The sequence below is a fragment of the Ochotona princeps genome, chromosome 4 (genome assembly GCF_030435755.1).
Source record: "Ochotona princeps isolate mOchPri1 chromosome 4, mOchPri1.hap1, whole genome shotgun sequence".
In the NCBI taxonomy this organism is placed as follows: domain Eukaryota; kingdom Metazoa; phylum Chordata; class Mammalia; order Lagomorpha; family Ochotonidae; genus Ochotona; species Ochotona princeps.
Window position 1 is genome coordinate 18,272,947 of NC_080835.1, and position 17,328 is coordinate 18,290,274.

Sequence of the window (17,328 nt, forward strand, 5' to 3'; positions counted from 1 at the left end):
AAGATCTTCCTCTCTGTCTCTTCTATTCTCTATATATCTAACTTTGCAATAAAAATAAATCTTAAAAAAAAAAAGAAAAAGAGGAAAGACCATGATTTTGAGTCAAATAGTAATAACAGCCCAATCCCCTACCATGGTAAAGAAATGAATCACATTTATAAATAAGCACATAGAAAAGCAGGATGATATCAACAGAGGAAATAAGTACTCCCAACAAAATCTCTATAAACATAACAGATACTCAAATTTCTACATACTTAAAAATGATGGTAAAAACAGGGATCAAAAAAAAAAAACTTACAGGGATCAAATAAGGAAGGAATCAAGGTGTGTGTGTGTGGAGGGGGGTTTAATATTACTCTCAGATATGCCAAAGTTTATAAGAATTAAAACAGACCAAGAGGGCTCGGCAGCGTGGCCTAGTGGCTAAGGTCCTCGCCTTGATCCCATATGGCCGCTGGTTCTAATCCCGGCAGCTCCACTTCCTCTCTATCTCTCCTCCTCTCAGTATATCTGACTTTGTAATAAAAATAAAATAAATCTTTAAAAAAAAAAAAAAGAGAGACCAAGAAAATGACCTGAACATAGTCCACATTTTCAAAGATATCTCCACGGTGGTAGCGCACAGGTTGGTCCCACTGGCAGTGTAAACTATGCTGCTGGTTAACCAGGCGGCAGATCTGATGATTGCCTGCAACAATCACGGAAGTTGCATCAATGACAAGAAAGGTTAGCAGCATCAACATGCTTTTCTTAATTTAAGTCATTTCTTTTCTCTCATAACCTTCAGTGAACCTAGCTGTTACTTACACTGAGACAATTAAATCATTCAAAAGAAATCAAAGTTTCTACATGAAAAAAAAATTGCCCCACTAGCCATTACATTCGGTGAGTACAAAATTTACTAAACACATAAGAGATATTTCAGAGATTTTGACAGGCCCGGCACAATAGCTCCACTACCTAATCCTCTCCTTGCAAGCTCCAGGATCCCATATGAGCGCCAATTCATGTCCTGACTGCTCTTCTTTTATCCACCTCCCTGCTTGTGGCCTGGGAAAGCATCAGAGGACAGTCCAAAGCCTTGGGACCCTGCACCCATGTGGGAGACCCGGAAGAAGCTCCTGGTTTCTGGCTTTGGATTAGCTCAGCTGTGGTCATTGTGGCTATTTGGAGAGTGAACATCTTCTTTCTCTCTGCCTCTCCTTTTTTGCATAAATCCGATCTGCTTTTCCAATAAAAAAATAAATTTAACAAAACAGACTGATCATCTTACTGGAATTTTCTTTACAGTCCTTGTAATGTTGTTTCAAATATAAGAGATCTCTATTTGCATTTCAGTAGCGTTTCAACAATGGACAATACCAGGGACTACATACTCTTTGCACTCAAAATAGCAAAGATTTTAGGTGGATTCTAGCAAAGATTTAGGTGGATTCTAAAATGGACTATAAATGGTCAAAACCAAGGTTCAAAGGTTATGAAGTTTTCCAGAACAAAATATTATTTAAGGGAGAAATCTGTAATTTAAGGGACTCTATGAACATATTCTCTGCTGCCAAGCTGTCAGATCTATCTTCTGGGGTTTAATAAGAAACAACATTCTGGATATAACCAACTCCAATGATCTCTTGGCAACCTTAGTTCCTCCAGATCAGTGGTTCTCTTTTGGTTCACACACTCTGAGATTTTAATGACACATATGTACACTCTTCCCACCAAAACTGGACAAATGTACAATTCCTCATACAATTTTAAACAAAATTTCAGCATTCTCTAAAACTAGCTCATTGACTCAGGTTAAGAATTTCTGCTCTGGGCCTTGTAATGGCTCAGTGGCTGAATCCTTGCCTTGCACATGCCAGGCTTGCAATGGGTGCCGGTTTGTGTCCTGGCTGTTCCACTTCCCATCCAGCTTCTTGTATGTGGCCTAGGAAAGCAGTAGAGGATGGCCCAAAGCCTTGGGACCCTGCACCTGCGTGGGAGACCCAAAAGAAGCTCCTGGCTTCAGACCGGGTTTGCTCTGGTCATTGTGGCCATTTGGGAAGTGAACCAGCAGACAGAAAATTTTTCTTTTTGTCTCTCCTTCCCTTTGTAATTCTTCCTTTCTAATAAAAATACATAATTTTTTTTTTTTTTAAGAATTCCTGCTCAGTGGGGCTGGTGGTGTAGTGAACCAGGTTATGCCATTGCTAGAATCCCATAAGGGTGTTGGTTTGAGTTACAGTGGAAGCTGGCCCAAGTACTTGGGCCCTTGCACTCATGGTAGAGACCATGATGGAGTTTCAGGCTCTTGGCTACAGCCTGTCCACCCCCGGTCACTGTAACTACTAGAGACTGAACCAGAGGATGAAAGATCAGTCCCTCTAAGCCCCTGACCGGTCCCTCTCTGGAACTCAGCCTTTCAAATAAGGCTTTTTAAAATTACTGCTCAAGACAAATCTATGATTTTAAGAACATTTTTTATTATTTGAGACTAAACTTTTTTTTAAATGTATTTGAAAAGCAGACAGAGATAAACAGAGATTTTTTTTTAGCCATTGGTTCACCCTGCAAATGCCTGCCACATCAGGGGCTAGGTCAGGTCACACCCACGACCCTGAAATTTACTCTTTTTCCTTGTGGATATTAATGACCCAAGCACTTGGGCCACCCAGCGGTATCTCCCAGGGTGCACATTAACAACACAAGGGCATGCTGTTTCTACCATGTCTGGCACGCACCTGCTTAGTGTAACGCTTTCTTCTCCACAAAGCAGTTTTCAGACCAGCAGCGTGAGGAGCACCTGAGAGCTGTTTAGGAAGGCCGACCCTAGGCTCCAATTCAGACCCACATAGTCAACACCTCGCTTTCCTAGATCTCCAGGCGGCTCACATGCACACTGAAGCTGGGGGAGCACTGCCACAGGACACAAAGGGCAACCTCCAGGGGCCACTCCTAGGATCTACAAGTCTTGCTTTTTATTGCAAATGTGAACTCAACAAACGCAAAGGAAATCAAACCAGCTCCGGAGGCCTTCCGGTATACCTCTGCACTGATCCCTGAATTTAAGATCGCAGAAGTCCTAAACACAATTTTGTATTACTTTACAAAAGTAAAGCATTCCAGAAGTGAAGCTGCTAAGTTGTTTTCACTTGGAGTCACTACTTACCTAGTTGTGCTTCTTTGGCCATTTGAGTCTCGTGGATGATATTTCTCAGAATTTGTTCCTCCTGAATCAGTTTGTGCTTTTCTAGGATCTCCTGCTGTCTCAGGTAGTGGTCATGCTGCTTTTGATACTCTTTCAACTCATTTAGTGTTCTCTGCAGGGATCTTAGCATTTTTTAATATCAGGAAAAAGAGCTTTAAAACCGTGTATTTTTTAAAAAGTCACTTTAAATGCATAGGCTTTTCTTGTTCTCAGTAATAATTCTTTAGGTTTCTCCTTTTTCCTTAACATTCATTCCCAGACTATATGTTTAAGAAAAACAGGGGTAAACAAATGCTATCCTTCTAATGCAGCTCGAGGGGGAAAAAGATGAACATGAATTTCTTCCTGTCGCTGCGCACCATCCTGACAGCAAACGGCCCGCTGAGCTTTGCTGGCGCCATTTCCCTTTACCTACTGCACATCCTCCACAAAACATGCGCTATTGCCACAGACGTGCAAAGCCTTTCTGGAATTCTGTTCTCCTTTTCACTTTTTCCTTTGATTCTGTTTAAAGACGAGGCTAAAACTTCAAGCCCTGCTCTCAATCTAACTCATTTCATAAAAATGAGAAAAACCAAAGAAACTTGACTTAGGACTTGTTATCATCTGACTCTAAAAATCTAGTAGTCAGACAGCGTTAACACCTATTACCCAGGTAATGATCAAGCATTCAGTTTATCTTATTAGCATCTACATTATAACACGTGGAAATTTTAGGAGCTATCCACATTGTGTTACCAGGGCGTTAGCTAAATTCTTTGAACATAATGTTGGGAGCTCAGCCAGGGAAAGTTCTCCTCAGGTACAACAAGAACTAACCATAAAGAAGCTAGCTGTCACTTTTCCTTTCTTACTTCATTATGCTTTACTAGGTTGGAAACAGACAAACACGAAAGTTTAATTCTTGAAAACAAAACAGACTCTAGTAGGCTAAGTTGGAGATAGAAATAATTCACTTTAGAATGTCATAAAGTTACTTAACTGAACCTATTATTTAAAGGTATATTAAGTATACTGCAAGATCAAGCACAACAAAATCCCATTATTCTATAATTAAACACACAAACCTGATTAAATTGTGAGCCAAATTTATCAATGCCAGCTAACATAGAAGCCAATCGTAGGAACCAAAGGCGAGAAACAGCAACTTGTACAAATGCAAGTGATTTTTACTCTGAAAATAATCAAACACCTCTCAACCTCTCAACCCTCATTCAGTTTCACAGAAGTCATCAATGGTGAAAATTGCAAAGATGTAAAAGACAGCTTTTACCGCAAACATCCTAGACATTGTGGAGTCCTTGCATCAAGGAGCTTTCTCCACACAACCTCTGCAGCTTGGTAAGCCATCTGAATTTGTAAAAAAGGGATAGTTTCTTCTTAACTCTAATGACGGAATTAACACTGATATCACCCTTCACAGATACCACACAGAGTTTTAGGGTGCCAGCGCTTCGGAGAGATTTTTTTTTTCTCCCAGTTACCTATGCTGAGCCTCCAATTTCTGCTCCAGTTTTTGCTGACATAGGACAGCGTGTTTTCTCTTTATAGCTTGTTCAAACCCAGGTTTGGCCTGCAGAGCATGGTCATAGCAAAGCACTGAGTGATTATACTCCCCAAGCATCTGAAGAGACAAAAACAAACACACAGGGGAAGGAATATTAGCCATGGCTGGCTGCACTGGCCTCAACCCCTAGTGATTTATGAATTCACACCTGCACCTCACAGTGAACACTGGACTGACAAAAAACCCTCTGAAGGAGTACAATGGGATGATTTAGATGAAAGGTTCTGTTACCCTTAAGGGATGCATTCTATGCAAGTTAAAATTTCAATTTAATTATTTTTCTTTGTTGCCAAAGAGGCTATGAACAATTATGACACATTTTGTGCTGTATTTTTCTTCCTTCCCCTAATTTCTTCATTTATACTGTTTAGATCAAAAGAAGGGAGGGGGGAGGATAACATTCTACTAGTGGGGGCAAAAAGGTAGCAACTGGTATGGCTCATGAAATAAAAAGGAATATTTACTGCATATATATTCCCCAAAGTGTAATAGCTGGTGAAGAAGTCACTGTCATCCAGAGCTGCATGGACCACAACAGCTGCGTCGGCAGAGAAGTGCGCTCTGTGTAGAACGTTTGCCAAATTGACCAAGGCAATGTCCTTGTTGTGCCTAAGAGGAGAAGAGATGTAAGGAGATGTTAGGGAACAAGTGTGAGCTCCATCTATGTGTAACTACCTGACAAGGAAAGATGACAAAATTACTGGGTTTAGGAAAACAACTGTGTATGCTTTTAGGTAGAGAAAAATAACCTTTCTTAATTATTCTTTGTTTAACAGTCCTTGAGTTAGGTGGAAAAATCAGGAGGTCTAGGAGAACAATCTTACCTGGAAGAGAAGTGAAGTGCTCGCATGGCACATTCCACTACCTGATAAGGTTCATTCTTTATTCTCCAGTAAAAGGAAGCCATATTATACAGTACCCAAGAGGAAGAATTCTAGAGATTAAACAAATAAAAAATGATAGTCAAATGCAGCAATGTTCAAAATGAGTGTCATTAATACTCTGGCTCTTCAGAAACTCAGGATAAGGAAGACCAAGACTAGCTATGATGACAAAACTGAAGAGGAAATAACAGATGGCCTACATCTGCCCAAGCGCCCCAAGACAGCAGCTGAGCAAGTGTGTGATGTGTGATGCTCACTGAGGGTACACACCTCCAGGCTGTCATCCCCAGGCAGGAACGGAGCCGCAAAGCCCACAGAGGCAAAACCTGCTGAGCTTCCTCCCAGGACTCTGGAAATTTACAGCTGACATACTTACAACTGTCTGGTGCTCTAAAATGACATTCCTAACATTAATATCATACAAAGTTTGACTCATGTAACATTTGAGTAAAGGTACAAACTTAAGGCAACAAAGGGTCACACACCTTATTAAAATATACATTTTTGTCATTTTCACATAAATGTTTAGAATCTAATTCATATCTTCAAGCTGATAAAAATCAGATATTTGATATATAGTAATTAAGTGTATTATTGAGTCAAACAGAAGTTCAGATAAACTTGCTTTTTCTGGGGTTGGGACTTTCTGTCTACTAACATTTACTTAATTGTAACTGTATGAAGGCCAAAATACTATACTGAGCCACGTCCAAAACCCAGTGCAATACAGGGAAATAATATCAGTATATTGTATGTGTCTTTACTCCTGAATAACAGAATTCCCATAACTATTTTAATTTATAGTTTTATATTATGCTACTTCATTTTCTTCCTTTTCCTAGATTTGTAATGTCAGGATACATGTATGTAATTATTCATATAATAACAAATGAGAAGAGGGGATGGGAGGAAAGGGACACGCCCTGTGCATGGAAATTTGTATCAAGGGGATAAAAAACAAATAAACAACTATCTATTTAAAAAATAATAAAATACATAAATCATAAGAAAAAAAACCCCTCAATGTAAACAAACTAAAACCCAAATAGAACTTTAAACTTTTGCTAATAAAAAAAAAATAAACACATAAAGTTTAAGTTAAACTGGAGAAAATACTGGGAATATATGCAGTAGTCACAGCTCACCATCTGTATCTTTAACATACAAAGACTTCAATAAAAAATCTAAAGCTCAACATGAAAAATATTTTTCATAACAGAAAAAAGTGAGTGAAAGCCATGAACAGGAATTCAAAGGTACAGAAAAAGCATATGAAATGTACAACCTAACAAAAAAAGATAAACAGCTTTTAATTTACAAACTGACTATTAAAGTACTAAAAATCTGTATTTGTTGACTCTATTATATGTTAACTTCAGAAATTAACTGTAGAAACACTAAATGACCATGGCACTTCCCAGGGGGCAATCTGGCACCAGGTATAAAAAACACTTTAAGACTGATTGTCCCTTCGTTCACAATTCGAGCTACCTGGACGTGACGTAAAATGTACCTGATGGACATAATAAAGTTTTGACTGTAAAGATGTGTCAAAATAAAAATTCAAAAGACTATCTAAAACATTTTTAAGTTATAACTTTTATGTTCTTAGAGATTTTTATAAAGTCTGATTTTATAGCCAATTATTTTATTTTAAAGATAGCTAAATCTACTTAAAATAGCCTTTGTGTTGTGAATTACAATAAGAAACTCAGTTAAAAATCTGGTATGAAAACTACAGTAAGTATAATACATATTACAATATAATGGAGATAAGAAGAGGAACATTGGGCCCAGCGTGGTAGCCTAGTGGCTAAAGTCCTTGCCCTGCACAAACCGATCCCATATGGGTGTTGGTTCTAATCCCAGTGGCAGCCCTGCTTCCCATCGAGCTACCTGCTTGTGGCCTGGGAAAACCGTCCAGGACTGCCCAAGGCCTTGGGACCCTGCACCTACATGGGAGACCCAGAAGAAGCTCCTGGCTCTGGATCGGCTGAGCTCTCGCTGTTGTGGCCTCTTGGGGAGTGAATCAGCAGATGGAAAATCTTCCTCTCTGTCTCTCCTCCTCTCAGTATATCTGACTTTCCCATAATAAATAAATAAATAAATAAATAAATAAATAAATAAATAAATCTTAAAAAAAAGGGGAGCATTTATATTTATTTTCATTTTTACGTCAAAGGCTGGGAGACAGAGAAAGAAAATCTTTCATCTGCTGGCTCATTCCCCAAATTCCAGGAGTCTGGAACTCAACCCACAACTCCCGTGTGGGCCGCCGGGGCCTGGTACTTGGGCCGTTACTACTCGCTGCCTCCCAGGATGTGTATTAGCAGATAGCTGGAATCACAAACTGGGCTGGGGCTTAAACCCAGTGACGTGGGAGAGTGCACCCCAAGGGGAATCCTAACAGCTATGACAAATGCTAAACCCCCAAATACCTACAGAAAAAAACCTTCCATGAAAACTCCCATAAAATCTCCTCCAGATCCGTAATGTTCAAAAGTTGCCTCTTGGGACACTGAACCACCAGGACACTTTCTCCCCTGTCTGTGGGGTGGTCCTTGTCCCTTCTGACAGGTATATATATTGGAGCAAGACTGGCTTCTTCTGAAACTTTACTCTCACCCTCACTGTCTTTTTTCCTGTCCCATGGCTTCTGATCATTTCAAGCTACCAACGGTTCTCTACTACGCACCCAAGCCTCAAGTCCCCTGTGATTCTCAGCTCATACAATCGGCATTTTAATGAACAAAGGTCAAACAGAACTCTCTTTTCTCCTCTCCTACCTAAACCCTGCTCCTCTTTCACACCACTCAATGCTGAAGTTCAGGAGTTACCCTCTGATTTTTTGCTCTCAGTCCCCACCTCTAACACATTGGCTTCTCACTTTGTAAACACATCCTGGAATAGTTCGAGTCCCTTCAGTTCCAACTCCATCTAGTGATCACAGTGGCCCTTCAAAAACAGTGATGGAATTCCATCTCTCCTCAGCTCCACTGCTCGGTTCTCCTGGGATAGAACTTTAAGCCTTTACTGTGACCTGCAGAGCCCTGCAATGAGCTGGCTCTTGTTCATTTCCCTAGCTACACTCCTTACCAACTTTCCTCTTCCTCATCTGACTTCATTTACACTAGACGGATTCTGATTATAAGCCTCCATTTATGGACTGAAGGTCATTGTACTTCTAAATTCAAAATACACATGGTCCTGTGAGGAGGGAATAAAGGTAAGTGAATCAGTCACAAGGGTTGGGCCCGAATCTGGTAAGACGGTGGCGGTGGCAGCAGCAGTGAGATCTCTCACTCTCCTCAATGTATGTCCGGGTGAGGCTAGAAGCAGACAGCTGTCTATGGACCTCAGCAAGGACTAAACCACGAGTGCCTAGGTTTTGGACTCCTCAGACTCTGTAACTTGTCCTAACAACGATGAAACCTGTGCCGGGGATATGGGAACAGCTGTGACTTTATGGCTGGTGGTTCGGAAGTACAAGTGACCTTGGCTTTACTGGAAATGAGGCCGTTATGTGAGACTGAGTTCATGTCCAGTGTTTGAAGTGAACTGAATTATAAGGTACCCACCCCGCTGGGGTAGGGGAACCTGGAGACCTGGAAAAAAATGTTGTCACAGTAATATTTCGCTAACTACAGCCTGAAGAAGCTAAGATGTGACTTGAATTCACTGAGACTAGAGGGCTTTCCTTGGCCCAGAGGTTTGTTGAATCCTTATGATTTGGTTCTTCCTTGTTAATTCAGACATCAGGTTCAATTTCACCTTTTCAGAGAGGATAACCCCAGATGTGCAATCTAAAATAGCCATCCAGTAACACTATATTTCCTATAGAAGAGTTACCATGCGCATCTACTCTCAACTAATCATGCTTTGTAGGATACTGTAAAACCTGGAACAGTGTTTCCTTATCACCTATCAAGTTCTGGGGATGCAAATGTTCTATATTACCACTGCAAACACAAGATGAAGATGATAACTTAGCTACAAAAATAATTTTTAAATGCTTGTGAAAGTCAAACTATTTTCTTTTATCCAAGAATTCCTTTCTCTTGATATACAGAGCTACATATATGAATAAACTTCATATAAATGTTTTAATTAAACATTTTATTTAATATCACTATAATTGATACTGTTTGGAAACTAACCTGCATTTTATGATAATCCTTATGCACAGAGAAGATCAAAAACCATTTTCTAAATTCCCACGTTATTCTGAATGATATACTTAAATTCTTGGGTCCTGTTACAGAATTCCCTATTTCATCTTTTTAAAGTAGATGTTCCCTTAAAAGAAAATTATAGAAGGTTTTATTGCTACACATGATTCTCCTGGTTCAGAGAACAGTATATTTATGCATTAAGTGTAGGATATCAAAGACACCAAAGCATTAACTTTTCTTCTACATTCAGTACATATAATCTAACCAATGGGCCCTGCTGCTTTTATTAATCTATAATGTATTTATTTCTCATTAATTAGTTAAAAAAAACGTTTTATAATCTCTTCCTGGTAAAGCTGGTTAGTCTGTGTTTCTCTTTAGTACTGGCTAACACTGTTTACAGCGATGTAATCAGTTTTAAAACAGATTCCAGACAGAAACAACCGAGGCAGATGTTTTCATGAGCAAAGTCCTTGTGCGGACAGCGTGCTGGTGCTTGAAGCCACCGCTGACTCACCTTCTGTAACCCTTCATGAATGAGGTGACCAATGTCATCTATACTCCTTCCCAATCGTTTAGATAAATAAGTGAAAACAGGATCGTCCTTAGGCAACAGAGGTGCAGAAAGATTAACTCTTTCTTGTACACCCTAAAAGAAAGAAAAAAAATACTGAAAAAAAAAATGTAGTAAAAGAAAAATAATTTGGTGACTTAAAGCACATCTAAAGCATTTTAAGAAATAGGAGATGTCTATAAAATTGTAAAGCTGTTTAAAAGGAGAGAGGAAAAATCATTTTTATAAGCAAGACATGAGATGAAAAAAAGAAAAAATACCAAGTTCTCTACTCACTCGTAAGTGCTGAAAAGCATGTATGCTGTACGGAAGCTCGAGGATTCTAGTACAATCAGGCTGCTCAGGGTCCTGAGGGACAGGAGACTCTGTGTCTATATAATCTTCAGGGCTAAAACCAAGAAGCAAGAAGCAATTACGAATGGATGAATGGTGAGTTTACATTAATAAATTCCCCGTATTCTTACAGCATTTCCACTTTTATAGACAGTATTAGTCAATATTTATATCTTCTCATGAGGCTGTAATGAGAAGTCAATGTTTTGGGAATTCAAACTAAAGGGGGGGTGAGAATTACAGAAGAGCACAGTAGTAGTTAAGATTCTGGACCTTCAAAAGACTAACATGAGTGTAGCAAGACACTGGTAAATTCTTTCCAGAAATCCTAAATCAACTTCCACTTCCATTAACAACCTCTCTACATTACTACCGAGTGGTTAAGTGGTTTTTTTCTCCTCCAATTTGGCAGATGAAAACTACACAAATGTTTTAATTTGTACTTGTTCAATCATCTTTGAAAAGCATTTTTCCCATGATCAACACACCTGGTTGAAGATCCTCTTAGTTTCCCACTGACAGCCACAGGCCTTCCACCAAGCGGAGCCCTTTACCTGATGTCTTTGCTCTCCAGCGTGATGTACGTGCCATCGTACAGGTCCAGGTCACCCAGGGGCACCTTGGCCTTGATGCAGTCCGGATCTTCTTTGTTATGTCTCTGTTCCAGTCCTGTGTCCCTGTCCTCATTCTCTTCTATGTGAATTTTTTGAGCAACTAATTGCTTCTGTTGAGACGAAAATGAGAACAAAACGATCTTGTAATATTTCAGGCTAAGCATGAGTGAAATGACAGGAGAATTTTACAAATACTGAAAAAGTCACAGAATCTGCTTGGAAAGAACAGAAAAGATTCTAAAAACAGTCTTAAGGTTCTTCACAGAAGTGTTCACTCACAGAAAGTAACAGAACACAGTATCCAGAATATTAGCACCCGGGGCCAGACCTGTGGCTAGCAGGCTAGGCTTCTGCTTCTGGTGCCGGCTTCCCATACGGGCACCAGTTTGAGTTCTAGCTATTCCACTCCAATTCAGCACTCTGCTTATGGCCTGGGAAAGCAGTGTAAAACAGCTCAAGTTCCTGGGTTCCTATACCTATAGGAGAGACCTGAACGAAGCTCTTGGTGCCTAGTTTTGAAACACTGCAGCTCCAAGCCACTGAGGCCATTTGGGTACTGAACCTGCAGACAAAGGATCGTTTTTCTCTCTCCCAGTTTCTCCTCTCTGTAAATCTGCCTTTCAAATAAAAACAAATCATTAAAAAAAAAAAAACAGCACAAAAGTACAATCATAGTAGGATTTCTGTCTACCTGCAAAGTTCATCTACCTTAATTTTCCTGGCTCAAAATGGCCTTGCAATTTGAAGAGGGCTAAGATGCTGCGTGGGGTGCCCCAGAGTCCCATCTCAGCCTGGCACACCTTCGTTTGAGCTGGTAGTATTCCCTATCCCAGTGGGCACTGTGGGAGTCAGTGTATAACGGCTCAAGTGTCTGGGTCCTGAAACCCCAACTGGGGACCTGGGTTGAGTTCCTGGTACTCAGCTTCAAACTGGTCAGACCCCAGATGTAGACATTTGAGAAGTAAACTAACAGTCACATTTTTTTTTTCTTCCAAAGCAACAAAATTTTGAAAACTAATTTTTAGGGTCTGGGGTGACATATCAGTGGCTAAATCTTCACATTGCACACAATAGGATCCCACATGGGTGCCAGTTCATGTCCTGGCTGCTGCACTTCCCATCCAGCTCCCTGCTTACGGCCTGGGAAAGAAGTAGAGGATGGTCCAAAGCTTTGGGGTCCTACACCTACGTGGGAGATACAGAAGAAGCTTCTGGCTCCTAACTTCAGATTAGATCAGCTCAGTTCCAACCGCTGCAACCATTTGGGGAGTGAACCAGCAGACAAGATTTTTCTGTCTCTCCTTTTCTCTGTAAACCTGCCTTTCCAATAAAATAAATATTTAAAAAAAACACTATTTTTAAAATGAAAATAGAAAATGTCCTGGAATTGTCCTAGTCCATCAGATTGCTTTAGTCCCTCAAGCTAAGGAGCAAGCTGCTACTTCCACCTGGGTGTTTCGGGTGACTTGGTTACATGTAAAATACAGAGGGGTAATAAAACCACTCATATTCTACCACCTGCATCTATCATAGGCTACACTATTCCATACCTGGTTCACATTTTTTTCCTCTAAAAGGACAAATACAAGAAACTGAGGCTCCTCTTTACAGGCTTCTAAACTCTTTCCTTTCCAAAAGTCACCACTAACCTTAATCTGTTTGGTGATGCGTCCATCAAATGCCATTATAACATCTCAATCCCTTAAAACATTACTTCATTATAAACACAAGCATGTATCTAATATGATTATATAGCATTGCTTGACAAGGTTTAAAACTTTACATTAATGGTATACCACATACATCAGTTACAGTGCTCTAATTTTTAAATCTATATTCCTGAGACAGCTGACAGTACCTGTTCTTCCTCACACCTGGAATTTGGAACTATTTGTTGCCAATGCAGCAGTCAGCTAACAAACTGCAACAAATATAGACTAACTAATGCAATCCCTAATAGAACACAACATATTCTCCTATGTTGACAAGATATTTTGTTGGGCCCAGCACAGCAGCCTAGTGGCTGAAGTCCTCGCCTTACATGCGCTGGGACTGCATGGTGCACCGGTTCATATCCTGGCTCTTGTACTTCCCTTATAGTTCCCTGCTTGTGGCCTGGACAAGCAGTCAAGCATGGCCCAAAGCCTTGGGACCCTGCATCTGCATGGGAGACCCAGAAGCTCCTGGCTTCAGATTGGTTCAGCTCCAGTAGTTGTGGCCACTTGGTGAGTGAACCAGCTGATAGAAAATCTCTCTGGTTCTTATCCTGATGGCCCTGTTTCCTATTGAGCTCCCTCTTTGTGGCCTTGGGAAGCAGAACAGCACGGCCCAAAGCCTTGGGACCCTGAACCCCTGTGGGAGACCTGGAAGAGGCTCCAGGCTCCTGGCTTTGGATTGGCGCAGCTCCGGCTGTTGGGGCTACTTGGGGAGTAAATCAACAGATGGGGAGATCTTCCTCTCTGTCTGTCCTCCTCCCTGTATATTTGGCTTTGCAGTAAAAAATAAAATAAATCTTCAAAAAAAAAAAGATTTTTGGAAGGCTCAAGTCTGTTCATCTTTCCCCAGTTGGGTTTTTAAAAAATTGCAGAAATTCATAAAAAGAATAATTCTGTGAATTCATCCTCTATCAGTTATGTGTGTTGCAAGTATGTCCTTTCAGTTTGTAACTTGTCTCTTTTTTATTTTACGATTTATTTCATGTTTTTATTGGAAAGGCAGATATACAGATTAGAGACACAGAAAGATCTTCTGCCCGCCAGTTCACTCCCCAAGTAGTCACAACAGCCAGAGCTGAGCCAGGAGCCAGGAGCCTTCTCTGGGTGTCCCACATGGGTGCAGGGTACCCAGGCCTCGGGCAATCTCTACTACCTTCCAAGGCCACAGGCAGGGAGCTGGATGAGAAGCAGAGCAGCCAGGACTTGAATCAGCACCCGAACGCGATCCCGCCGGATGCAAGGCAAGGATCAAGCCAATAGCTTATCGTGCTGGACTCTGAAACTTATGATGTTGCTCATGGTGTCATGTGCTGAAGGGAAGTTTTAATTTTTTTCCTGCAGACATTAAAGTTTATTTCCAAAAGGACCAGGTGACTGGGGAAAGAAGAGAGAAGGGGGAAAGCACCTACTAAGAGAAAGCCAGGAGGCAGGGTACCTTTCAAAAGGAAAGAAGGAGAGACACCCAGGAAGCCTTACTTTTTAAGATGATTGATTGATAACCTTTATCCTCTTAGTGTAAATAGTCATACATTTCATCAAAGAACTATTAGAGCGTATCCGGTTATGGCATTTGGGACCAGACCTATTCCAAGCACCACGCAGCATATCTGTGCCTATGACAGCTCCAAAATTAAAAAATAAAAAGAGCACCCAACGCGGTAGCCTCGCCTTAAGTCCTCATCTAGAATGTGCCGGGACGCCATATGCACACCAGTTCTAATACTAGTGACCTCGCTTCCCATCCAGCTCCCTGCTTGTGGCCTGGGAAAGCAGTCGAGGACCGCCTAAGGCCTTGGAATCCTGCACCCGTGTGGGAGATGTGGAGGAGCTCCTGGCTCCTGGCTTCAGATCAGCGCAGCTCCAGCCATTTAATATCAAACTGTGAAATCATCGGATGGAAGATCTTCCTCTCCGTCTCTCTTCCTCTCTGTATATCTTACTTTCTCATAAAAACAAATAAACCTTCAAAAAAATAAAAGCAAACTGTACTCCTAAACACATACAGTGACAAAGATTTCCAATGAATGGTTGGGAGAGGGATAAATAGTGCTATTATCAGCTTTCCTTCGGGTACCACTAGCATAGCAAATATTGTTTCCACCCAGTTAATGTCTCATTGGCTTTATGTTAGGTATGTCTATTATTTGCAATATATACCTGGTTCAAATAAGAAATGTAATTAGATAATGTGAGTTTTAATTAGTGAGCTTAATCTGTTCATATTTCTTGTGATTGTTAATTTATTTGGATTTATTCCAGTCACTTTACTGTGTGTTTCACATGTGTCAATTCTCTGTAGTTTATTCTTTGATTTTGCATTTACATTCTCCATCTGCTATTAACATTTTTTGCATTCCCTCCCCTTCCTGCTGTTTGTCTTTATTTACAGGTTTATAAACTATAAATTGCCTTTCTATGATGTTATTGCTTGTCCTTACTATTTTTGGTTAAAATTTTATTAATAAGTATTTCAGTACAAATTTTTCTTTTTTTAAAAAGATTTATTATTATTTTTTTAATTGGAGAGGCAGATTTACAGAGAGAAGAAGAGACAAAGAAGGATCTTCCATCCTCTGGTTCACTCCCTATGTGGCTGCAATGGACAGAGCTGAGCTGATCTGAAGCCAGGAGTTTCTTCCGGGTCTCCCCCGTACATGGTCCCAGGGTTTCAGATCATCCTCTATGGTTTCCCCAGGTCACAGGTAGGGAGCTGGATGGGAAGTGGAACATATGAGATACGAACCAGCACCCATTTGGGATCCTGGTGAATACAAGGTGAGGATTTAGCCACTAGGCTACTGTGCCTGATCCTCCCATATTTTTTTTCAAAAATATCTAAAATATAATACTAACATACAATTATCACATGTTAGATAGTAAGTATCTAATATCAAACTCTAAAATGTTTCCCTCTTTCCAAAATATTGTTTTATTGGATCAGAACTCATGAGGTCCACATACATTTCAACTGGTTATTTTGTTTTTTTAAGTTTAATTCACTGGTTGTTCCTCTATTTCCTTTTTAGAAATTGTCTTGCAATTTCCTTGTTAAACTGGGCTGTTTGTGCTATACAGCTTGTCACTGCAGGAATTTACTGCCTGTTCCGCCAAGTCCATTTAACTGCTCCCCTGTCCTATATACTTTCTGAGTACTGACTGTAGGATCTGATGTAATGACTTTTCTATGTACCATGTACTCCGAGGGTCTAATGGAAGACTATAGGTCCCTTCTCAGAAGAACCTGCAGAACGACACAGGGAGCCAATTATATTGAAGAACATCATATTGTTGCTTGACTAATTTGTTTGTGGGAGGAAAAAGCAGAAATATTTTAACATTTTCTTATGAAAAAAAAATAATGACTTTTTGTGCTTTAGCTTTTAAACTTTCAATAATATAATTAACCCAGTCAGGATAGCAAGGGGTATTTCCTAACACTTCTCTTTTTTTTTTTTAAAAAAAAGATTTATTCATTTTATTACAGCCAGATATACACAGAGGAGGAGAGACAGAGAGGAAGATCTTCCGTCCGATGATTCACTCCCCAAGTGAGCCGCAACGGGCCGATGCACGCCGATCTGAAGCCAGGAACCTGGAACCCCCTCGGGGTCTCCCACGCGGGTGCAGGGTCCCAAAGGTTTGGGCCGTCCCCAGGGGCTTTCCCAGGCCACAAGCAGGGAGCTGGATGGGAAGTGGAGCTGCCGGGACTAGAACCGGCGCCCATATGGGATCCCGGGGCTTTCAAGGCGAGGACTTTAGCTGCTAGGCCATGCTTCTTATGTAAATTCAAATTTTAGGTTATTCTTTAGAGATAGAGGTCATTTATACAGTTATTCCCAATTTGTAAAAACACTGTCCATGACTTTTTCTGTTTGCCATTAAGTTTTCAAGAGTTTTGCTGACAGTAATTTATTCAATTATTATTTTCTTGAACATGAAAAAATAATCCAACAAGCTTTACCTAATCACTAAATATGCCCCAACCCTATTACATAGTGCTAATTTTACCTAGTAAATTTTACCTAATATTCTTTCAAAATACGAGAAATTCATGTTTTCCACTTTTAATGTTTTAAACTCAAATTATATATCTTATGAAATTCTCTAAGTGTATTTTTCTTCTTGCAGAAGTCTATCTTTAATTTTTGCAAGTGACAGTCTGGGTTTAGTAAACAATCTTATAAGGTTACAAAACATTTCTACTTTTCAGTGTGCTTTCTTTCTGAAATGATCACTTTTTTTTAAGATTTATTTATTTTTATTGTAAGTCAGATATACA

General features: G+C 40.2%; 1 protein-coding gene across 2 annotated transcripts in view; it reads right to left on the bottom strand.

Annotated features, from left to right (window-relative positions):
* TTC17 (tetratricopeptide repeat domain 17) overlaps positions 1–17,328 on the bottom strand; it is a 124,904-nt gene that overhangs the window by 61,351 nt on the left and 46,225 nt on the right. For both annotated transcript variants that reach the window (XM_058663156.1, XM_058663157.1), the window contains exons 3-10: positions 11,275–11,444; positions 10,664–10,775; positions 10,331–10,462; positions 5,582–5,691; positions 5,222–5,366; positions 4,675–4,814; positions 3,152–3,312; positions 579–691 (exon numbers count right to left, since the gene is read on the bottom strand). In XM_058663156.1, the coding sequence (XP_058519139.1) occupies positions 579–691; positions 3,152–3,312; positions 4,675–4,814; positions 5,222–5,366; positions 5,582–5,691; positions 10,331–10,462; positions 10,664–10,775; positions 11,275–11,444 (1,083 nt within the window). The remainder of the gene's footprint in view (positions 1–578; positions 692–3,151; positions 3,313–4,674; positions 4,815–5,221; positions 5,367–5,581; positions 5,692–10,330; positions 10,463–10,663; positions 10,776–11,274; positions 11,445–17,328) is intronic.